This window comes from Pyrus communis, chromosome 11 (assembly GCF_963583255.1).
Source record: "Pyrus communis chromosome 11, drPyrComm1.1, whole genome shotgun sequence".
Taxonomy (NCBI): domain Eukaryota; kingdom Viridiplantae; phylum Streptophyta; class Magnoliopsida; order Rosales; family Rosaceae; genus Pyrus; species Pyrus communis.
The window spans coordinates 18,067,455-18,092,632 of record NC_084813.1 but is presented as its reverse complement, the minus strand read 5'-3'; the positions used below and the strand labels follow the sequence as shown (position 1 = coordinate 18,092,632).

At 35.3% G+C, this 25,178-nt stretch overlaps 1 protein-coding gene and 1 long non-coding RNA gene across 2 annotated transcripts; one reads left to right on the top strand and one right to left on the bottom strand.

Annotated features, from left to right (window-relative positions):
- The first annotated feature begins 4,742 nt into the window (after positions 1 to 4,742).
- LOC137708150 (uncharacterized) lies at positions 4,743 to 8,809 on the top strand. Its single transcript, XR_011064760.1, has 5 exons — positions 4,743 to 4,979; positions 5,148 to 5,261; positions 5,358 to 5,377; positions 7,823 to 8,103; positions 8,338 to 8,809. It is a non-coding gene; the product is annotated as an uncharacterized lncRNA (long non-coding RNA).
- A 1,765-nt stretch (positions 8,810 to 10,574) lies between these two features.
- Positions 10,575 to 12,560, bottom strand: LOC137708149 (7-deoxyloganetin glucosyltransferase-like). The gene is made up of 2 exons (XM_068447153.1): positions 12,032 to 12,560; positions 10,575 to 11,503 (listed from the first exon to the last, which is right to left on the bottom strand). Exons 1-2 carry the CDS (start codon positions 12,558 to 12,560, stop codon positions 10,575 to 10,577), a joined length of 1,458 nt encoding a protein of 485 aa, XP_068303254.1.
- Positions 12,561 to 25,178: the final 12,618 nt, after the last annotated feature.

The following is a 25,178-nucleotide window of genomic DNA, read 5'->3' as shown; positions in this document are numbered from 1 at the left end:
TTGGTCATTCAAGAATTGTCTGAAGTATTTGAGCTCAAGGATATGGGTAAGCTAACCTATTTCCTAGGATTACAGATCAATTATAAGTCAAGTGGTGATATCTTTGTGAATCATTTACTTGATACAAAAGGTACCTTATTAACAAATCCAACAATATATGCAAATCTTGTTGGTTCATTGCAGTATTTGACCTTCATTAGGCCAGAAATTGCTTTTGCAGTGAATTCAGTGTGGCAATTCATGATTGCACCCACTGAGTTACATTATGGAGCTGTCAAAATGATCCTTAGATATCTTCAAGGTACAATTCATCATGGAATTACATATTTTGCAGGCACATCAATTAGTCTTAATGCATTTTTAGATTCAGATTGGGTTGTCAATCTTAATACTAGAAGATCAATGACAGGTTATATGATGTTTTTGGGCAACAACCAATCTCTTGACAATTAAAGAAGCATAGCTCAGTGTTTAGAAGTTCAACTGAGGCTGAACATAAAGATCTAGCACATACTACAACTAACATTGCTTGGGTGAGAAATATTCTGAAAGATTTAGATGTTGCTTTGCCTAATCCTCTAATGATTCATTTTGATAATATGTCTGCAATTGCACTAAGTGCAAATCCTGTGCTTCATTCAAGAATAAAGCACTTAGACGCAGACTACCATTTTTTAAGGGAGAGGGTTCAGAAGAAAGATTTGGAAGTGGTTTATATCCCAATTGATGAACAAACTACATATCTATTAACCAAAGGACTTCATAATCCAGCCTTCGTTAGTCATTGTTACAATCTTCAACTTGGAAACCCCAATTAAAATTAAGGGGAGATGTTGAAGATAAAATAATTTTCAGCTAAATGCCACATCAGCAAAAGCGCTGCCTCAACTAAAGTTTGTTAGGGAATTTGTCAAAGACTGTTAGTAGTTGTTAGAGTCCTTTAAGACTGTTAGGTATAGCTTAAGGCATAAAAAAGCTCATGTGAACTATATAAAAGCTTGTTGTATCTGTGTGTAATTTATTTAGACTCATAGTAATCAAAAGCATAGTGTTTTACAATCTTTCTTCTATGTTCACTAGTACAAAAACATGTTTACGTGACACGGCAAATTACGTCGCGCAAAGTATGTTTGGGCGACACTATGCACAAAACGTCGCACAAACAGCCTTTGCGCAATGAAGACTTGCACTGCGCAAAGCTGTTTTACGCAATGTAGGTGTACCTACGTCACGCAAAGATGTTTTGCATGACGCAGGTGTACCTACGTTGCGCAAAGTGTTTTTTTTTTTTTTTTTTTTTTTCCTTTTGCTTTTCTTTTGGGGTTCTTGCATTGCCTTTTTCTTTTGTGGCATCTACTTGTGTAAAAGTTTTAAATTGACGATCTAATTAATTCATTGTATTCATATAGGGTTAAACAGTGTAACTTTAAAAAATCATCAAAATCGGAGTTAAAACTACCGTTAAATCGTACTTTTTCATTTATAAATGTTGAAATGTTTTGTCCAATTACTTGATCTCTAAATGTTTATTTTTTGCAATTTTTGGCGTACGCCATCTCAAAGCATATTCAAACATGTCTAACTGTTGGATCGTTTAAACTAGTTTCATACAATGCGTTTGCAATCAAAATGATACATTCACTAACACTTAGAGTTTATTTATACTTTCATCAAGTATAACATAAGATTTGGGGGTATCCACTAGTGTAAATATTTTAAATTGAAGATCGAATTAGTTCATTGTATTCATATAGGATCAAGGAGTGTAGCTTTAAAAAATCATCAAAATCGGAGTTAAAACTACTGTTAAATCGTGCTTTTTCGTTTATAACCGTCGAAAAGTTTTGTCCCGTTACTTGATATCTGAATATTTGTTTTTTGCAATTTTTGGCGTACGACATAAGATTTTGTAGTATCCATTTGTGTAAAAGTTTTAAATTGACGATCGAATTAATTCATTGTATTCATATAGGGTTAGAGAGTGTAGATGTAAAAAATCATCAAAATCGGAGTTAAAATAACCGTTAAATCGTGATTTTGCATTTATTGCCGTCGAAAAGGTTTGTCCTGTTACTTGATCTCTGAATGTTTGTTTTTTACGATTTTTGGCGTATGCGATCTCGAAGCATAAACAAATAAGTTTGACGGTTGGATCGTTGAAACTAGTTTCGTACAATGAGTATCCCATTAAAGTGATAGATTCCCTAACACTTAGATTTTATTTATACTTTCATCAAGTATAACATAAGATTTTATGGTATCCACTTGTGTAAAAGTTTTAAATTGACGATCGAATTAATTCATTGTATTCATATAGGGTTAAAGAGTGTAGATGTAAAAAATCATCAAAATCGGAGTTAAAATAACTGTTAAATCGTGATTTTTCATTTATTGCCATCGAAAAGGTTTATCCCGTTACTTCATCTCTGAATGCTTATTTTTTGCGATTTTTGGCGTATGTGATCTCAAAGCATATACAAATAAGTTTGATGGTTGGATCGTTAAAACTAGTTTTGTACAATGAGTATCTCGTTAAAGCGATAGATTCCCTAACACTTGGATTTTATAATACTTTCATCAAGTATAACATAAGATTCTGTGGTATCCACTTGTGTAAAAGTTTTAAATTGACGATCGAATTAATTCATTGTATTAATATAGGGTTAAAGAGTGTAGATGTAAAAAATCATCAAAATCGGAGTTAAAATAACCGTTAAATCATGATTTTTCATTTATTGCCATCGAAAAGGTTTATCCCATTACTTCATCTCTCAATATTTGTTTTTTGCGATTTTTGGCGTATGCGATCTCGAAGCATATACAAATAAGTTTGATGGTTGGATCGTTAAAACTAGTTTCGTACAATGAGTATCTTGTTAAAGCAATAGATTCCCTAACACTTAGATTTTATATATACATTCATTAAGTATAACATAAGATTTTGTGGTATCCACTTGTGTAAAAGTTTTAAATTGACGATCGAATTAATTCATTGTATTGATATAGGGTTAAAGAGTGTAGATGTAAAAAATCATCAAAATCAGAGTTAAAATAACTATTAAATCATGATTTTTCATTTATTGCCGTAAAAAAGGTTTGTCCCATTACTTCCTCTCTGAATGTTTATTTTTTTCGATTTTGGCGTATGCGATCTCAAAGCATATACAAACAAGTTTGACGGTTGGATAGTTGAAACTAGTTTTGTACAATGTGTTTCCCATCAAGTTCAATGGTATATATATTTACTAAGTAGATTTTAATTTATTTATTTTGTACTCATAAGCAAAAGGGCAAAAGGGGAAAAAAAAAAAAAAAAACACACGTAGGTGTGCCTACGTCGCGCAAAGCTGTTTTGCGCGATGCAGGTGTACCTACGTCGTGCAAAGAGTTTTTTTTTTCCTTTTGCTTTTCTTTTGGGGTTCTTGCATTGCCTTTTTCTTTTGTGGTATCCACTTGTGTAAAATTTTTAAATTTACGATCGAATTAATTCATTGTATTCATATTGGGTTAAACAGTGTAACTCTAAAAATCATCAAAATCGGAGTTAAAACTACCGTTAAATCGTGCTTTTTCGTTTATAACCGTCGAAAAGTTTTGTCCCGTTACTTGATCTCTGAATGTTTATTTTTTGTGATTTTTGGCGTTCACGTTCTCAAAGCATATACAAACAAGTCTGATGGTTGGATTGTTGAAACTAGTTTCATACAATGAGTATCCCATTAAAGCGATAGATTCCCTAACACTAGGATTTTATTTATACTTTCATCAAGTAAAACATAAGATTTTGTGGTATCCACTTGTGTAAAAGTTTTAAATTGACGATCGAATTAATTCATTGTATTTATATAGGGTTAATGAGTGTAAATGTAAAAAATCATCAAAATCGGAGTTAAAATAACTGTTGAATCGTAATTTTTCATTTATTGCCGTCAAAAAGGTTGTCCCATTACTTGATCTCTGAATGCTTGTTTTTTTTGCAATTTTTGGCGTATGAGATCTCGAAGCATATACAAATACGTTTGACGGTTGGATCGTTGAAACTAGTTTCGTACAATGAGTATCTCATTAAAGCGATAGATTCCCTAACACTTAAATTTTATTTATACTTTCATCAAGTATAACATAAGATTTTGTGGTATCCACTTGTGTAAAAGTTTTAAATTGACGATCGAATTAATTCATTGTATTCATATAGGGTTAAAGAGTGTTGATGTAAAAAATATCAAAATCGGAGTTAAAATAACTATTAAATCGTGATTTTTCATTTATTGCCGTTGAAAAGGTTTGTCCCGTTACTTGCTCTCTGAATGTTTGTTTTTTGCGATTTTTGGCCTATGCGATCTTGAAGCATATACATATAAGTTTGATGGTTGGATCGTTGAAACTAGTTTCGTACAACGCATTTCCTATCAAGTTCAATGGTATATATATTTACTAAGTAGATTTTAATTTATTTATTCTGTACTTATAACACTTAAGAAATTGAATGATATATATGTAAAAAAAACTATTGTGGGTTTTTGCTAGAAAAATATATTATTGTGTGGTTTATGTAAAAAAATTTTGAATTTGAAAGGAGTAAAGTCATATTTTCAGTAATTTTTATAATAATTAAAATAAAAAAAAAAAAACCTTGCGCGACGCCTTAACGTGGTCGTCGTGCAAAACCAATTTGCGCGACGTCAAATTGTATACGTACGACGTGCAAGTTATGATAATTTTGGCGCTGCATTAGTGAAAAATATGCGCTTTTTTTCAATTTTCCAAGTTTGGACCTCTTTCCCGTAGACATCTCGCTTCCCTCTTTCCATCTTTCTTGTATAGACCACTCTCTTCCCTCTTGCTCATCTCTCCTTCTCTCTTTCCCGTAGACATCTCTCTCCTCTTCGCAAGCTTTCCTTTTCACAATCTCGAATCCAACCACGTGAATCAAGTCCTGCGAATCTCGAAGCCAACGCGAATCAAGTCCCAAAATGAAGGTGAGGGTTTCTGATTTTCGATGGGTTTTTGGTATTTAGGGTTTAGGCTCAAATTGCATGTTGGGTTTTTGTCAAATTGCTTTTTTTGTGGTGTGATTCGAGTTGATTGTCTGAAGTTTTTGCAATTTTGTTGATCTGTATGTGTGTTTTGTGTATGATCTGTGCAAGTCTCCAACTCCAGCTCTCGTCATAAGTCGTCTCCAACTCCATCTAACTCTCATCTGATTGTATAATCCGTGCAAGTTCTCTGGCAAATACAAACTCGCATCTCCAATTTGGCAGGTTTGCATTCCATTTGAGTACGTTTCTTATTAGCATTTTTGTTTGATAAAGTTAAAGTTCTTTGGCAAATACAAACTCGCATCTCCAATTTGGCAGGTTTGCTCCACGGTCTCCAGGTACTTCTGTATCTGCAATGGAAACATCTGATTTGATATTACAGAAAAATAAAGTTAATGGGTTAATTAATTGGTATCTCTGCATCTAGATAATAGATATCAAAGTTTTAATTTCCATTTCTTATTCTGTTTTAACTTTTATAATAGTTTGGTTAGTTTAACCATATCAGTAATTTAAGTTCTGCTTTTTCAATGGATTAATGGGTTTCCTACTTTGCTTGATATCAAAGTTCTTAACTACATAACTAGATCACCGAAAATATGACTGGAATTTGAGTCTTCATCCCTCGTATTGAAATGACTTAAATTTGAGTCTCAGTTTAAATTAGTGCATCATTTGTACTATTTAATTTTCCTATTCTTTTTAAGGAAAACTAATGAAAAGTATTTGAAAATTTTGAGTTTTAATGATAAGGACAAAATAAAGGGTAAAATGAATAGATTGATTTTTTAGTATAAAAATGTGATTTTTCGTTAAAATGAACACTACCGTGGGCTTTTCGTTAAAATTTCCTTCTTTTTAAGCTGTTGTGTTCTTGAAAGCTTTAAGTGTACCCGTACCCCATTTTCCACTTTATGAGAATGGTTCTCATATTGGTTTGGTTAAAATTTTCTCTCTGAATAGTTGCATATTTGCTGGGCCTTCCTATTTTGGGATACTCCCTAGATATTGGGAAAGAGCATGTCAACCTTACTGACGAAAGGCTCGAGAATTTAGGTGTTCTTTCAATTTGGTTTATACTTGTGTAAATTTGGCAAACGGATCCTTCAACATATAACGAAACAGATTGAGTTAGGAAAATCGCAACTAGGTTTTGGAATTTGATAATTTAGGTGTTCTTTTTCTTTTTATTTGAATGAAAATCCCTTTATTGTTTCCACGGAAACATGAGCTAAGAATGTCGCAACAAGGTAGTGGAATTTGAAGACTTAGGTGTTCTTGATAGTTTTTTTTTTTTTAGGAAACTACCATCCTTTAAGCTTGTAGAAGCTGAAAGAAAAGGGATAGGAGTAGTCATATCTATGTAAAGTTTCACTCTTGGTTAAGCTTATGCTATAAGGATATCGTATTTTGTTAGGTCTGGCTTATATTAACAAGGCTGTGAACGAACTTGCATATGATATTTTGTGTGTTCTTTCGATTTCTGAGTTTAATTAATTGGTGCACTTTTCTGAGTTTAATATCATCAACATTGTGCTTCTTAATATATATCGTCAAATATGTAATATTGAAATATGATGCTATGAAATGCTTAAGTTATTGACAGTATAGTACATTAATGTAATCTCTTTATCACACCCAGCAATTCATGAAGTGTAAGCTTGAGATATGTATCCTTACAGTTTTTACAAGAAAGTTAACTTTATCCTTTCTAGGAACATTCCTACCCTAGTGACATTTTCGCTGTATTTCTGATGGATTCCAGATTTCTAGTGGATTTAGCTTAGGGTTTTCGTTGGATTTTCCTGTTTAATATCTCACGCTACGTCAATTTCAGTATGAATAGGTGGTCTTAGTGTGGTGAAGAAAAATCATAGGATAGGGAGAGGAAACTTATTCTTCAAGACGAAACTAAAGTTTTAACCTATTCCAGCTTCATTTTGATCTAGGTAGAGATATAGGAATAGATTAGTAATCTCGATGCTTTTAGATTTAGTAAAGAACTGTTCGTTAATAAATTATCTTGAATCAATTATTTTTGAAATATTTTTTATTCTGGTTATTACGAACATCTTCAAATTCCAGTTCAAGATACTCTAGGGTTAAAGATAGACTCATTTGAAGACTCAAATTTCTAGTTGAGTTGTTACCGGGGGACATATTCAAGGGTCCAAAGGGTGCAACTCAATGTATCAAACATAGTAGAGATGCTCGTCTAGGCCAGTGTTTGCCTTGATATTTAACATGTGGAAAAAATCATATGGTCAGAGGAGTTGCTAACGGTAGATTCTATGCATGTGCATATTTAGTGCAACCATACTATAGAAGATTCACCGAATCAATTGATTACTTAGATGTTTTCTCTTCAATTAACTGCTACCTACCACATATTGTTTCCGTCAGATAACACCATTTGGAGTTGCTTCTCTTACCTTCCTACGTGTTTACTAGTTAGTCTCTATGGTCATGTGTCTGGTTGAATGGTTTGTATGAAGTAAATTGCTTTTGTACGGTACTTTGATCATATCAATTAGTCTAATGAAATTTTGGTACTTTTGATTGATTACAATGTTTGGTAATCCCAGTGTTAGATTACCCATTCTTTTTTGTTTCACTTGATACACTTTTTTTTTTGTTGGCTATGAAAATGGATAGGTAGTTCCTCTTGTTTTGAAATTAAGAATGTTGGTAACCTACTTACTTATTACTTTGGCTGCTAATTGATTAGTTTCAAATGCAAGAAAGGATTAGTTTCTAATGTTATAATTTTATGGTTCAAAAAGTGCATAGATGTCGTGGTTGATCACTTGTCGTCGGAGTGTGACCAATGAGCCTCCCTCATTATCAGCATCTACTGCTCCAGTTGTGAGTGCTCCATTGATTGGGGAGCCTACACCCCTTACTGAGGCTACTCCTATGGCATCCCAAGTGCCCGTCTCATCGAAGTTATCAGTGTCAGTTCAGCCACTTAGTGCACGACGGCCTCACTGGCGATGCCGCAAGCCGGAGCCTTTTGATCACACTTCCTCGACATCCAGAGTTAAGGGTGAGGCCTCCCAGCCAGGTAGTTTTTTCGAATTCTCAATCACTACGTTGTATTTTTTTTTTCATTTTAAAATTATTATTTTTATGATGCTGAAAATTTTGCTGGATTGTGAAAATGTGATGAGGGTTGTGAATTACTGTTATTTTACTGTTTTAAGGTTTTGGGAAATGCTATACTATCAAGGAAGGTTATGTCGAATTTTCTGTATAAATTTAAGCTTAGGGTTTTCACCATTTAGTTATTTTTGGCCAGCTAAAAAAACACCAGGGGGCCTAGTTGAATGTTGAAGTAGGCACAGAGCGTACGTCTGATCGGGTCCAGGATCAAGATTGAGTATGACCTGCAACATCGTGGAGCGGCTACCTCACAGCAGCATAGCAGTGTCGCTAGTAGCTATTTTGTTATTAAACAAAATTGTCCTATGCAGATGAGGACCCAGGACGAGCAGATTAAGGCCCAAGGCGAGCAGATTAGGACCCAAGGCGAGAAGATGAAGGCCTATGTCGGGCACATGAGAGACCTTGTACGAGCCATACAGATTGTCGACCTCTAAATCTCGCTACTAGTACCTGATCTTGCTACACCTTCGACCTTCGAGCCACTTTGCCCTGCCGATACCTAGTAGCCTAATGTATCAAACCTAAAAGACTACTTGTAGTTTTTTCTTTTTTTGTTCGAGCATCTTGTATGTACATTTTCATATATTTTATAATTAAATACTTTTCCTTGGTTAATTAATTATTGTTTAGAATTTAATTACAATATTTATTAAAAATTTTAAAAATAATATTTTTGACCAAAACAAAACAAAGGGGTTCGCGCGACTAAGATTCTACCTATGTCGTGCAAAGTGGCTTTGCGTGACCCAGCCACATGCGTCGCGCAAAAGCGCGACGCATGTTTCTTCTTTGTCGCGCAAACCCTTCTGTCACTACCTTGCTGCGACGGTTATCGTGCGATGAAGGTGCGTTGGTCTAAGTTTTGTGCGATGTTTTTTGACTTTGTGCGACAAAGGACCTGCGTCGCGCAAAGTGTTTTTTGTACTAGTGGTTCTTTCGATTCCTCTCTCTCTTCTTCAGCTTTTTCATTTTTTGGTTCTTGAAAGTTCATCTCTGTGATACAGTTATCAATTTTGTGTCGCAGCTTTATAATAAATAGCCTTTATATTACAGCCTTCTAGATATCTACAATATATATATATATATATATATATATTTGGGAAAATTCTATTCTAATCCTTGTCTAAGATTACTTTTTGAATAAAACCTTGTCTATGATTAAAAACTAATTATGATCCTTGGCATTTAATTGTAATTTTTTAATATAAAATAGTTTTTAATAATTATTGATTTTTTGTTTATAAGTTATAATTGATTCCCATAAATAATGAAAATGTTATTTATCATTGATAGTTATTATTAAGTTCCCATAATAAGAAAAGTCATATAATATCATATATTTTTCATTTTGCATGAATTTCTCTCTCTCTCTCTCTCTCTCTCTCTCTCTCTCTCTCTCTATATATATATATATATATATGTATGTATGTATGTATGTATGTATGTATGTATGTATGTATATGCATATTACGTACATATGTATGATTAGATATTATAGTTATGCACAGATACATTTGTATCAACACATGTATACCAATACATTCGTACTGAAAGTTATGTACAGATACATTTGTATCAAAACTTACGAACCGATACATCTGTACCTATGAGTAAAATAATGTACTGAAAGTTATGTATAAATTGTTATTTTTTTGTTGTTGAATTTTTTTAATAATAAGAATTTAGATTTTATCTATTAATATGATTGGAGCACAAAAGAAAAACATTAATTATGGATTGGTAAAGAATTTCGAATGGTAAGTTTACAAATAATAAATGTTCTATAACTGCATAAGTTTTTATCTATTAATATGATTGGAGCACAAAAGAAAAACATTAATTATGGATTGGTAAAGAATTTCGAATGGTAAGTTTACAAATAATAAATGTTCTATAACTGCTTAAATATGGTAAGTTTTAAAAATAGGGACTTATATTAGATTTTGAAAACTACTCAGGTTAAAATCTAAAAACAATCTTGTTGAAGCCCTAAAATCTAAAAGTTGTTATAAACTTTTTATTTAACACATCTTCTACACAACCTTACAAACACATCTCTCTATATTTTCTCTGTACCGCTGGCACCCTGTCAATTAAATATAGGCCAAAACAAAAGCCCCCCCCCCCCCCCTCTTTTTTTTTTTCTTTTCCTTTTTGTTGTTTTCCTCTTTTGTATTGCTAAAATATTTGTTTCCCATCTGATTTTCTCTTCAAATTGTTGTAAACATTCAATACTAGTTTTATTTTATTATTTGAGATAATGGTCCTTTACATTTTGCACTTCATCTTTCTAGTTTGAAGACCAACAACAACAAAACAATAACAGCAACAATAACAATCATTAGCAAATATCTTACGGATGCATGGCGATTAACTTTTTCTTAGCAGCACTTGATTCACTAAATTTTCTAAGTTTTTGGATGAAGAGCCATATGGACCTGTAGCTTCTTCTGCAAGTTTCTTCCACTCCATGGCCCTATTTTTCATCTTCTTACCCTTTTCCCCATCCATTAACTCTCTAACTAGCTTCTCTACTTCATCCCTCTTCACATCATTACCGATTTCCATGCCAACGTCCCATTCCTTGCAAGTATAGCGGCAGTCCATTTGCTGGTCAGCAAAGAATGGCCAACAGAGCATAGGCACTCCGGAGGTCAGGCTCTCAACGGTTGAATTCCAACCGCTGTGCGTTAAAAATCCTCCAACTGATGGATGGTTAAGGACTTGCTCTTGTGGGCACCAACTTGCTACTAAACTTCTTTCTTTTGTTTCAGCCACAAACTCAGGTGGCAAAATCGCTGATTCGCCAATTACCAGATCGGGTCTAATTACCCAGAAGAAGGGCAGCTTGCTGTTTGCCAGTCCCCATCCAAACTCGACTAGATGTGCAGGTGTCATGACCGTTATACTGCCAAAATTCACGTACACAACTGAATTTTGAGCCTTGGTGTTTAGCCACTCGAGGCATACAGTTTCTTCTTTCCATAGGCTGTATCCAATATTCAAGGGGTGTTCTGGTATTTGATTGAGATGTAATTGAAGAGGGCCAATGGTATAAACAAGTGGAAGCATAGATGAGAGAGCATCCAAAACATCTCGCTCCAAGGCATCAAAAGTATGAACAACAACTGCTGAAGCTTCATGGGATCTGTCTGTTGATTCCATCACGAAGTTAAATATAATGTCATCGGAATTTGTGGTTCGAAAGAAGGCTGGCAGATCCTTCAAACAAATGTTCTTCATTCCCGGAATCCAATCTATGACCTTGTCCAAATAGCCGTTTGTCAAATAGCTCTCATCTACGAAGAAAGTTTTCATTTGCATTTAGAAACAAGAAATTAAGAGCGAACCAAAGGTTAATTAAAGCTTTACTAGTTATAAATAAATAAATGAGTGTGTGTGTGTGTGTGAGCTGACCCGTGACATCATTTTTTTGAACACTTTTTTACAGACATTTTTGTGGGACCCAATTTATAATGTATATCAATAATCCGAACTGTCTATCTTTTAAATTTTCTCTCAAAAGTCATTTCTACCATCAATCACCCAAATCTAAAATCATATGATCGTTGGATTAAAGATTTAGGGTTTTTTTGTAGAACCATATTCATCTATTTTTTTTCACTACATATGAATGTTTTAATAATTTTGAATTTGTTTAATTTTTTTACAAAAATGACATATGAATGATGTTCTAAAAAATATAAGGTTCAGATGGTTAAAATACACTATTAAGTAGATCTCGCAAAAACGTATGTCAAAAATTGTTTGAAAAAAATGGGGCCACGGATATATTTATGCGTGTGTGTGTATGTGTATTATTTCACCTTTGAGTGGTGCCAGGCCTTTTTCGACCAAAGCACGAAATTGTATAATTCCCATGAAACTGCATGCAGCAATAGTGTAGAACAGTACTATAGGGGTTCCAATCTCCTCAGCAGCTGTGATTGTGAAGGTGCTCATGAAACCATCCGAAACTATGCAAGTCACTGGAGGATTGTTGGAAGTTGTTATGGCATCATTGTTGAGTTTATTGAGGAGGTCACAAAACGGAGCCAAGAAATTTCGTTTTCTTATGGCGTCAACAAGAACAGTGACATCTTGGGTGTTATCTTCATCTGAATCTGGAAGGCCATCTGGGATGGCTACGAACCGAAAATCAGGTAAGCCATCAAGGGAATTGGGGCCTAAGGATTTAAGAAAGCGCTTGTGGTTGAACTCCGAGTTGACAAAGGTAATATGAAAACCTCTATAGTGGAGAAGCTTTGCAAATTTAAGCATTGCCTTGACATGGCTTTGAGTTGGAATCGGAATGAAAACAGCATGGGGCTTAGCAGCTACTGCCTTGGAATCCATTTTAGGTTTTGTGTTTGCATTGCAGCGGTTGCAGATTGCAGACTATTTATAGAGCTACTGAGCTGCTTTTGTACATGTGTTAATTTGTCTTTCTTTTTGTTTTCTTCGCACAGTCTAGGAGGCTAAATTATCTAGTTTGAATTATTTTAGGGTTGAGAGAGAGAGAGAGAGAGAGAGAGAGAGTAATGTTATTCGTATCATGTTTTTATACTACATTTCTATATCATTTTAGGTGGCATCTGATATGTACAGCCACATAATTTGAAAAAGTTGCAAAACCCAAGAAAAAGAATGAGAAAGACTTCTCGTATACCACAATCATCATTTAATTAATTAGTTTTTTCTTAATTATTAGTTTATTAATTAATGAACTAAAGGTGGCTGTCCACATCAAATGCCACTTAAGGTGGTATAAAAATGTAGTACAAAAACATGGTATAAATAACATTACTCGAAAGGATAAGGTTAAAAAAGGAAGCGTAGTTGTTAGGCATATTGAACCCAGAGGAGGCTTTGGGAAAGCGAAATGTGCAGTCACACAGGGATCAAATTTGTAGGGACCCCAAAATTTTTGTTATCTAATATTAAGTAATAATGTTCTATATTTAAAAAACTGATTTTATTAGCACTTTAAAGCTTCATTGTGCACTCCTATAAGAGTAGTTTTGTTCCTTTCTAAATATAAAAATTTGAAGTACATTGAGATATTTTGAGTGTCAATTATAACACTCTAAAAATGATATTTTATTTTATTTTATTATATAATAATGTGTTATATTCAAGTGAAATTTTAAATTTAGAGTTTTGATGTTTCTTTTTCATGTTTGATTGTTTAAGAGTTGTTTTTTATTATTTAGTGAAAGTTATGTTTGTAGCTATTTTTCTTTATAATTAATGATATTTATAAACTTGCAATCAATGAAGGCTAAAATTTGTTTTGATTTAATTGATTGTTATTTTAACATCAATACATCGTTTTAATTTTTAAAAATATCTTAAAAAACGGTCCTTTTATATATTTCGCACAAACCGCTGAAATTTCAGAGGTGGCCTGATAGCTAGGAGACGAAGAAGCAAAGTTCAATTGGGATCCACTCATGGCCCTTTTCCTCCCTGTATGTTCTTTCTTGCTTGTCAATTTGAATCTGATTAATCATTACAATTAAAATAAGGAAATGTTTTGTTTTGTTTACATTGTCGTTTTTGTTTTCATAAAAAGTTGTTACAATAATTGAACCCTGGTAGTTTATTAATTAGATATAGGTAAAATGGCATTCGTTAATCATGCAGCCATCACAGAAATGATGCACAACCGCACTACCAACATGCAGCCAATGAGTTAAAGGTCCAAAATTTAATTAGAACAATAATGTTGTTATTTTAATCCCAAGATGCAACTGCCCTAGCTAGATTTATTGAGACAATGTGCAAGTTCTCTTTCTTTTTTGTTTTATTTTTTTTCAGTCTGCTTGTATATCTCATATATGTATTACTTATTTGTAGTTGTTAAAATCAATAATAAGAATGATAAACTTTGTAACCCATGCAGATTCATTGTCAATATTGTTCCAACTTAACTATCAATTTATAAATTTGAAGGAGCAACCTCTAAATTGCCACGAGCACTATGTTCACCAAGAGTGAGGAAAATAAAAGAATCAAAGAAATAGGAGATTTGAGATATGTCAAGAGAGTTGCTGTAACATCCCGTCCCAAATTTCATTTTAACGTACATGGGAAATTACGATTTTACCCCCTAATTCGTTTTTATCAGATTAGTTTTGTGTAGTGTGGTGTTGTAGGACCACACACACTCACACATCACCCTCACTCTCCCGGGATTCCCTCCCTCATTCCCTCACTCTGTCTACTCTCTCTCTCTCTCTCTCTCTTCCTCCCCGAGTCCTCTCTTCTTCTTCCTTCTTCAACACACGGACATACACACAAACTTACTCAATACTTCACCAATCGAAAAACCAAGACTACCATCGTGTTCGTGGAGCTGAGAGGAGTCCAGTGGTGCCATTTTCAGGTAAGGAAAACACCATTTTCACGTCGATATCACGAGGTCCGATTTGAACACTGTTCATGCAAACCTAAACTAGCTTGTTTTTGGAATTTCTAAGCTTGTAGATGTGTTTGTGAGGTCCCAAGGAGCCTCGGAGTGGTTCGTTGGGTGAGTTTGGACGTCGGGATCGTCCTGTGCAAAGTTGGCCGAACTTGGATCGTTGTTGCAGGTGAGATTCCTTGATTTTTAGGCCTTAAAACTAGTCTAACGTGATTCTACTAGTCCTAAGCTTCATTTTGGTATAAAGAACGTGAAATTTGGTTGAAAAACGAAGGAGAAAACAAAGTTAGAAATTTTCCCAGTTTTCCGGCGCCGTCGCCGGCGCCGGAGGCTCGCCGAAGAAGAAAGGAGAATATTCCGTTAAGTCTAACGGAATATTCCTAACGGCAGTGACGGAATCTGGTTAGATTTGACGGAATATTCCGTCAGTTAACGGAATATTCCTGACGGCGTCTGTTGACACCGTCAGTGTGCAGTGCACGTGACCGCGCGTGGGGGGCGCGTAGGTCCGTGGCTGTTCAGGCGCGTGGGGGCGCGTGCGTAGTCCAAAAATTTTTCTAAAAATATGGGCGTGATCCTGAGGTTGTGTAGGTCACGTTGGTATATTCAATTGTCCAATTTGAGCAATGTATGAGAAGTTATTACGAGAAGTTGCTTAGGTGCTTTTAAATTAATGTTTTCGTAACTTTGTCGCGTATAGGTGATTCGTTCTCCGAGGACGAGCGTACACACTCGAGGCAGGGGGGCTACGACCCTTCTAATTACCAGTGAGTGGGCTTTTGTTTTCCGTATATACCTATATACATATTAATTCCCAGAATTTAAATAGAAAAGGTTATATGTTTTATGCCATGCATCATTTGAATATTGTTTACGCATCATCGCATGTATTAGTAGTGGCATACATATATATATAAATGCGTATTTGGTGCTGTGGACGCACAGGTAAGTGCCAGGTAAGCGGTATTCATGTGGTTATGCATTCCTGTTTATTATGCAATGGTAGTTTGAGAGGTTTAGAGAGCTCATAATCTGCACCCCCGGTGTTAGTGCTCCCGCCCAGGGCCAGGGCACAGCCTTCACGTGTATGTTCACCAGCACCGCATGCTCGCCTTGGATCCAAGATAGGTGCAAGCCTGTCGTACAGACCACATTAGGTGGTTCCGACTTGTAGGTGACCCGCGATTATCGCACAGCTTCACGTGATCGTAGCACTAGAGCATACATATATATAATACACCCAGCTTGTCGTACAGACCACGTTAGGTGGTTCCGACTCGTGTGCAGATTCAGTTATTGAGTTGAGAGTGGAGCTCTAGATTCAGCCGTACAGGTCACGTTAGGTGACTCCCGGCTGCCAGATTATATGTTATTGATGTGAATTACGCTTGAGCATTTATATTTGATTATGAGATTCTGTTGTGGCATATTCTCAAGCATGAATGGCTTATTGTGAGCATGAATGGCATATGTGGAGCATGATTGACATATCTATACATACGTATATATGTTCATTTTCTGGGAAGTATACAGGTTTTACGGCGAGGGGTTAGAATGTATTTTGCTAAAGAGTTTTCAAAGAACTTCGTTTTTGCCCACTCACGCTTTTGTTTTTGCGCCCCTCCAGGTTCTAGTGGTCTAGCGAGTTCGGTGGTTTATCCCAGAGGGCGTCCCGGCATTTCTGACAGACATTCACCATTGTAGGGTCACCTCCGGGTGTACATATGTCGTATCTTTCCTTTTTGACTGCTGTAGACTTGCTCTGAATTGTGTCTCACATACACTAGTACTTTGTATGTTATTAGGTTTTTAATTATTCGTACTTTTATATTCCCTTCTTAATTAGCTTCCGCACGTGCACATGGCTACGTCACCTTCGAGTGACGGCCAGCACGCCCTGATCTCGGTCGGGGTGTGTCAGTTGCTATTTCAATTGAGAGCATAATTAGATATTCCTTTGTTATACACTTTTGAGTATTATTTCTCTCTCTTGTTATTTCTATTGTTCAACATATGATGGGCTATTCAAAGTTCCAACGCATCCAATTTCGCATGAGGGGCTTAAAAATAGACTGGTCCAGGTTAATTAGCCAGGTCTTCCACTTAGGTCATCTTTAACCGAAGAGTCCAGATAGTCAGAGGGTCAAAAATAGTCCTAAAACTGTCTTCAACCGAAGACCAGGTCAAAGGGCTCGTGGGCCCCACTGTACAAAAAAGGGCCAAAGGCCAACCGAGCGGCCCCGGGCCAGGTTGGAATTCAAATGCAACGGTCAGCTAGCCGTTATTTTTGAAATTTTTAAACCTTTTTTTTTCTTTATACAAAATTTGTTTAAAAAAAAAATTTAGAAACTCTTTTTTTTTTCCCCCCTATACCTTCCTAAACCATTAAACATTACATAACATTAAGTAACATGAAACAACATTAAACAATATTAAACAACATTAAATAACATTAAGTTGTAGTTTTAAATAATAAATAATGTTTGACCCTATAGCCCTTAGTTGAAGATAGTAAGAAATATGGCCCTACACTGTTCATTAAAATATTAATTTTTTGGATGGGCAGATGGCTAAAATGAGCCATCTGGCCAACCTTGGGTTGGAGATGGCCTTAGGTCATCTCTAATGAAGAGGGCTAATCAAGGGCTGGGCTATAACTTTGTGGAACCCATCATATTATTATTTGGCCAAAGTGTCATCAAGCTAGCCAGTGTAACCCTCCTCTTAGCCTTTTTTTGGGGCCCAAATCCTAATATTCAATAATTAATTCAAATTTAACGGTTAGATTTGAAAACATACAACAATAGTTTTATATTAACCAATAAATTCAAAGTATAAAATTAAAACTAAAAAATTATTAAGGGGGTTATATTTAGCTCATTCGGTTGGAGATGGTATATGAATATAACCTGATACTGTTCATTTAATAATAATTTCTTGTAAGGTTATAATTCTAGACGGGACTATACTTAACTCTTTCGGTTGAAAATGGTCTTAGTTTTCCCAGTACACACGTCAAAGGGTGCAACTCCAATCTCTCCAAAAAACAATCATGTTTCTTTGGATCCAGGGGCGCTTGCTGATCGTGGTGAAGAAGCTTAGCAGAATTATAGATACGCATCGAGGGCACCTAAAATAGGAGATTACAGAGAGTTTCAGGAAAACAAGCTTAGCAGTCAAACAAATTAAGGGAAGGGAGAGCCGAGAAACCAAAGTAGGATTTGATTTTCTCTAATTTTTGTTAACGCTCTTTGTGTTTTTCTTATTTTCAATGTTATGCATTTAAATATTAATGAATACTTTTTCTCTATCACCACGACAATATCCTTTCAACGTGATTCAAGTGTGTGTGTGAGAGTGACAAAAGAAAATAAATTTTGATCGACATCATCACTTGTGGCTTCTTATGTCATGTTGCTTTTTCTTCGAGTTGATACATAATATAACCAGTAGAAGGATCATCGTCAGATCCTCTTTGTGAGAATCCTAAGGATTCTCCTATCACATTCATTCATCATATATCATGCAGTTAAAAATCATTGTAATTTTTTTATTTAAAATTGAATATAAAAACAGCATATGATAAAAACTGACTATACAATATATAATGAACGGATGTGATACATGTTTAATTAGCGCTTGTATGCCTAATAATGCGTGTAACACTGTTTGAGTTTTTCTTCTTTTCTATTTTATGCATCTAAATATTAATGAAAATTATGCTTTAGTTGATTTGTCTTTTATGCATGGCTTACGGTTGGTTTGTCATTATTGAAATTATTTTAAAAGCAAATATTTAATAAAAGTTGGGGTTAAAATTCTGTCTAATAAATGAAAAAAAAACGTTTTTTGTTAAAATTATGGTCCAAAACAGGAGAAAACAGAAGCAGTTCTACTTCTGTTTTTGAAAACACCCTTTTTTTCATAGCACATCAATCCCAAACTAACCCTTAGGGAGATTATGAAAGAAAATAGGCAAGGTTTTGAAGAAATTGTTTTACGCATGACTTATTAGAGCATTTCTAAAGGAGATATCAAAATGTCTACATAAGTTATAACAGTAAAAAAACAACCACACTAATGTTCTCCAACCTAAATGTCAATTCCTATGTGGCGATGACATAAATCGACAACAAGAGGGTTGCTATCAAATTTGACAGCAGCTTCAAATATTTTTTAATTAATTATTAATATTTTTAATTAAATTTTACTATTTAATGATTATCTCTACTAATTAATAAAACACTCATTGTCAATTAAAACCCTATGAAATTATCAGTTTAACCCTCTAATTAAAACAGAACATGAATAAGAAATATAGGACGGAAATATAATTTCACACAACCAAATTTTGCTGTTTTTTTTTTTCAAAGTCTCACCTACATGTAATACTAACATATTTCTAATTAAAAAATAAAAAATAATAAAAGTTTTTCCACTCTCACATTCTCTATCACTCTCTTGCTCTATACTTCTATTTTCAAAAAGAAAAATAAAAAAAATTTCACACATTTTATGTGTGCCCATATCCTAGTTATAATTAATGTTGTTGTTTGACCGCTGCATTTGTTTATATCCTTCGTCTTTGTGATTTCAATCAAGCTAAGATGATGGGTTCCCTTTTGTTCATTAAAAAGGTGATCGGTCCCAATTTAATAATTATTAAATGTCTTTTATTAATCATTTATTTTATAATATAATAAAATAACAGTTTAATTTGATATATCGGGTAGAGATTAAAACTTAAAAAAATGTCAAAATATCATATAAGCTATCAAATTTAAATTATATATTCAAAATTTGAAATCTCATTTAGAAATACTCTTAGTTGATTTGTCTACTCCCTAAAGCCTAGGCTACCCTTTTTATCATAAATTTCAACAACAAAGAGCAATTTTGCTCACCACTATTAATTTTGGTGGATGGTCACCACACCTTTGTAAGACTGTTACATATCAATTAACATAACCAGGTTTAACAATGGAAAATTAAGAAATCTCTTAACACTTAACGAGGACAGAGAAGTTATTTAATGTTACAGTCTAATGGTATTTTTCTTTACTAGTAATAAGTGAGAGGTCTTAAAATTTGATTCGCATCAAAGACAAATTTAAACCATATTATTATTAGCTTATTGTGAGGCTCATCTCATTCTCTAATTATATCGTTTGTTAAAAAAAAAAAGCGAATAGAGAAAATAATTTAATATTAACAAAAATAGATTTTATGAGTTTTTATGCGTCCCTTCTTCTTCCCCAAAATCAGCCCTTGTCTCTTTCGCTGGAGACTGCAAATGATGGAAATCCTATCCGTAAAGAAGACGCATAGGCATCGCCTCTCTATCCAGTCAGTCTTCCCTGGCCTCCCCAACAAACTCTTGACACGAAATAAACCTCCCGCCATAGAGAAGAAAGAGATCTAAAGTCTGGTCCCCTCGAGCACCCTTCTTTTGAACCGGAACTGGTCAAGGGAGATGCCTCTTCTTCCTTCGTCGTCGTCCACACCCACGCCCCTTCTCATATGTCAGATTATCTCTACCCAAAACAAATCGTTCGATACTTGAGCAAACCCATTTTCTCGTACTCATACTCTGTTTTAGATCAATTTTCTATTGGCATGGTCTCTCAACAACACAACAGCGCAAGAGTTGTTTGTGATATGGTCTTTCTTATTTTTCTAATATTCATTCATAGTTGTTCAATTCTTAGAGAGAGATAGAGAATGGTGGAACGAGGGAAGAAGAAAGAGAGGCTGAAGAGAAGGGGTTGGCCAGCGGCAAGGAAAGTGAGGTGGCTACCGTCGGCGAGGTGTTCTGATGGGTTGGGCAACTGTTGGTATATTTTTTTTTATGATTAATTTTAGTTTTATAATTATTATTGAAAATTAATAAAGTGCCCTTAATTGTGATTAAATGAAAAGACACATAACAAACTGCAAGAAAGATGGTGAGCACCCACCAAAATTAATGGCAACGAGCAAAACGTGCTCCAGTTTCAAAAAGTAATTCATTCATTAGTAGATTTGCAAATACAAAATCAATTGAGCAAGATAGAAAGACAGCATCTGATCACTAGTTCCCGACTTTTCCCCTTATTTGATAAAGAGAACTGCTTTACAATAATGTAAGAATTAAAAAGTGGAAGCTGGATTATCTACCCTTCTATTTTTATATTTTTTTCATGTCTTTTTGTTTGTATGGTCACGATTAAGTTACCTTAATATTTTATATTCTTATTACTTTTTATTTTATTATTTTTATAAAAAATTAATATAAAATGTTTACGTGACTTAACCGTGATCACACATCACAGGAAGATATGAGAAGAGTATAGAAATAGGAGGGCAGACAATCCACCTCTTAAAAAGTGGGCAACAAGTGAATGAATTCAATAGTTTTTTTGTATAAAATTATTGACTCCAGAGATAAAGTGAATGAATTCAATAGTTTTTTTTGTATAAAATTATTGACTCCAGAGATACAGTAATATGAAGAAAACAAAATTGTTTCACCTGCAGAACCAGATAGGAAACGAGAATTTTTTTCCTGTTTCGGGAACTCCACCTCATAGGAGTACCAAACCAACAGCCATCTGAAATGTGACTTTTTGTTTTTTTGCATTGAAATTCGTTTTTTTATGTTGAAAATTAATTAATTCTTTATTATTTTTATCAAAACTCATTCTAAAGTTTTGAAACTTCATCTTCTTCGTCTGCAACCCTCCATTCTTCTAAATTTTAGTCATCAATTGAAAATGTCCACCACCTTCTTCACCGTCAATTCCCAATCCCGTCGGTTGGGCGCTCTCAAAATCCCCCAATATCGCCATCAAATCAACGGCGAGATCTTATCGTCTATCAAATTCCCCACCCTCCTCAGCAGCCTAAAATCGACGGCATCGCATCGTCTTGACGTTCATCGCCTGTCTTCTGTCAAGTCCTCGGTCGAGTTGTCCACCATGCGCAACACCAACAAGGGCTTGAACCCAACAAAGCATGTTTAGGAGTTGGATGAATCTGTGAATCTATAAAGGAAGAAGATGAAAGGGGTGAATCTGCGAATCTACCAAGGAAGAAGATGAACAGATTAAATTGATTGAGTTCAAACTTTTCTTGTTCTTTTTCCAACCGTTGAAATGTTTTATTAGGACTAGTATTTTTTTTCCCCTCCTCTTTTCATTCTTTTCCATCTCTCTTCTCACGTTTTTTTTTTATTTTATCTTTCTCTTACTATAAATAATTAATATAAGATATTAAATGATTTAATCGTGATTTTTTCGTCACATATCAGATGTTTGTTGGGAGAAATTTTTAGGTGTACCGGGTACATCAAAAAAATTTCGTGTAACCTCACTCATAAATGGTGTACCCTCACTTTTTGTACCCTCAATAAATAAATAAAATCAAACCATTATGAGTGAGGGTACACGAAATTTTTTTGATGTACCGGGTACACCTAAAAATTTCTCGTTTGTTGGGTGGTACTCCAGCTGTCTGATGTACCGGGGATCTTGAAAATTTTCTCGTAGGGAACATGCTTTGCAATAATTTGGTTTGTCATTTACCTTCAAAACCAAACCCAACTGAAGATGCTTTACTGTATCACTTTTGTTTTATATTGCTGAAATATTGTTTTACCATCTAAAATTTCATTGGTTACATGCACTTGTTCTTCTATTCCTGTTAATAGTGCTGGAGTTTTTATCCAAATTTCGATAAAAAATCGATGTTGTCTTGTATCTTTTTTTTGGAAAACGGACTTTTTCATTACCAACAAGAAGCTTACAAAAACACAGGCCCAAATATACATAAAACACAATACAAAAGTTGGACCTCCAAAACAACAACCACAAAAGCCCAGCCCGTGGGTTGAGCCGACAACAGAAAACACTGAACAAACCCTAGTTGCCAAGATCTCTTGCCGTTGCCGAAGCACTTCCCGACGACCACAAACTGGCCTCCTTGCAACCGCCAGAGAAGAAACCAAACCAAGCCCCAAACACAAAATGAGAAGTTGTCATTGTCCTTAATCAAACCCCAGAAGGAACCAATCTGCCACCACCAATGGAATAAACCTGGGAAGGAAACCAGTGAGACCACTGGCAACAGTGTCGAGATTGACACACAAGTGGAAGGTGGTGGTGTGAACACCCGAGCCTGAGCTCTACGCACCTTCCGATAAAGCCGTGAACAACGGTTGAACAAAGTAGCGGTAGATCGGATCACAAGTGGAATTGAGAGAGGGCAACGCCAAGTGGAAGGGGAAGAAGAGGAAGCAAGAGGACGCATGGGGGGGAGGGGGGAAGACAGGGGAGGGAAGGATAAAAGGGAAATAAAAAAAGGGGTTTTCCAATTGGGGCAAAGCACGGCTAAAATTGGGGCACACGGAAAGGAAAACAGAGAAATTGCAGGGGGAAAAGCAGGTGTGAAGGGAAAGGGGCAGCCACCAACCTTGGCCAAAGCTAAGGTTGGCGGCTAAACGAGGTATCGGAAATGGAAGCACTCAAACAAAGTTGAGAAAACCTCTCACACAGAGAGAAGAAAAGCAAACTGTGTTGCAATTCTCAGGTTGTTGTCTTGTATCTTTGGCAAGAGAAAATCTTATGTGCCACAACAATATCTATACCTATGTGTCTTTATCCCAGTGACAAGGTAGAATCTCTCAGCATACATATCAAATAATGCAATGTTAATATGTTCAACCCGAAATTAGTATTTACACAAAATTGAAGATAGTAGCAGGCTAAATATGTTTGCTAATTCATTGAACCAATAACTTCTAGTAACGCATTGCACGTTTCTTGGTTGTCCATATGCAGAATATCTAGACTTTTCTTACAATTGAAATTGATTCACTAATTTTTCTAGTTTGCAGATGAAGAACCGGGTGGACCAGTGGCTTCCTCTGCCAAATTCTCCCACTCCATGGCCTCATTCTTCATTCTCTTACCCTTCGCAGCACTTCCAACTCATACCTTGTGCGGGTTCCACAAGCAGTTTACAGTCTCAAGCAAATCGCCAAACTCTAGCTGAGGATTATTTTAGTTGTCGAGCAGTCCAGCTTTCCTCAACTGCACTACTTTCCAGTGTGAGAGGGTAAATTAATTCCTTGACACCTACCTGGGTAAGCTCTCCAATGCGAGAAGGTAAACTAATTCCCCAACATCTATCTGGGTAAGCTCTCCGGTGCGAGAGGATAAACTAATTCACCATCACCCATCTGGGTAAGCTCTCTAATGCAGATGGGTAAACTAATTCCCAAGAACCCATCTGGGTAAGCTTTCCAGTGCGAGGCTATAAACTAATTCCCCGACACCTATTTGGTAAACTATCCAGTGGGAAAGGGTAAACTAATTCCACGACACCCATCTAGGTAAGCTCTCAAATGCGAGAGGATAAACTAAATCCTCATCACCCATTTGGGTAAGCTCTCCAGTGTGAGAGGATAAACTAATTCCCCAACACCTATCTGGGTAAGCTCTCCAGCACAAGAGGGTAAACTAATTCTCCGACACCCATCTTGGTCTACTCTTCAACGGAAGGGGACAAACTGCCCACGAATTTTCACATAACTACTCATTTTGATGTGATTAGTTACCGATTTTCATATCCCACATATCTTTATCATGTTGTGATGTAGGCCACACAGCTCAAAGGATTGAATACTTAACAACCAACTAAGCATCAAATGGTCACGGGGCAGCAGCTCACGACAAACTCAACAACTCGACGCCCCAAGAAGCCAAAACTCAAGACCATATTCATAGGATCGTCTGTTTTTTAAAAGCAGTGTGCCCAACTGACGGTTCTATGGCTAAAAGTTTGTAAGACGCTTTAAGCAAGCAAAGTTTCAAGAAAATGAAGATGGAGTAAAGTAAAGAAAGCAATTCATTAAATTTCTGGCAAATTGATAAACTTGTATGAAGGTCGCTAAAATCCGACATAAGCTAAACAAAGCAGACTACTTATTTGGCAGCTTGGATGACCTTAGGCTCTCCAGCAGCCATCCTGCCTTCAACAACCACTTTGTACATAGCAGTTTACTCATTCGACACTTGTCATGCCTCGATCCCGAGATACGCGAGGAATCAACACTCAGCAATGTTAGTGAATCTATCGTTTTGATGGGATACGCATCCTACGAAACTAATTTCAACGATCCAAACCGTCAAACTTATTTGTATATGCTTCGAGATCGCTTACGCCAAAAATCGCAAAAAACAAACATTCAGAGATCAAGTAACGTGACAAAACTTTTCGACGGTTATAAACAAAAAATCATGATTTAACGGTTATTTTAACTCCAATTTTGATGATTTTTTTACAGCTACACTCCTTGACCCTATATGAATACAATGAATGAACTTGATCTTCAATTTAAAATATTTACACCAGTGGATACCACAAAATCCTATGTTATACTTAATGAAAATATAAATAAATTATAAGTGTTAGTGAATCTATCATTTTGATGGGATACGCATCATACGAAACTAATTTCAATGATCCAAACCGTCAAACTTATTTGTATATGCTTTGAGATTGCATATGCC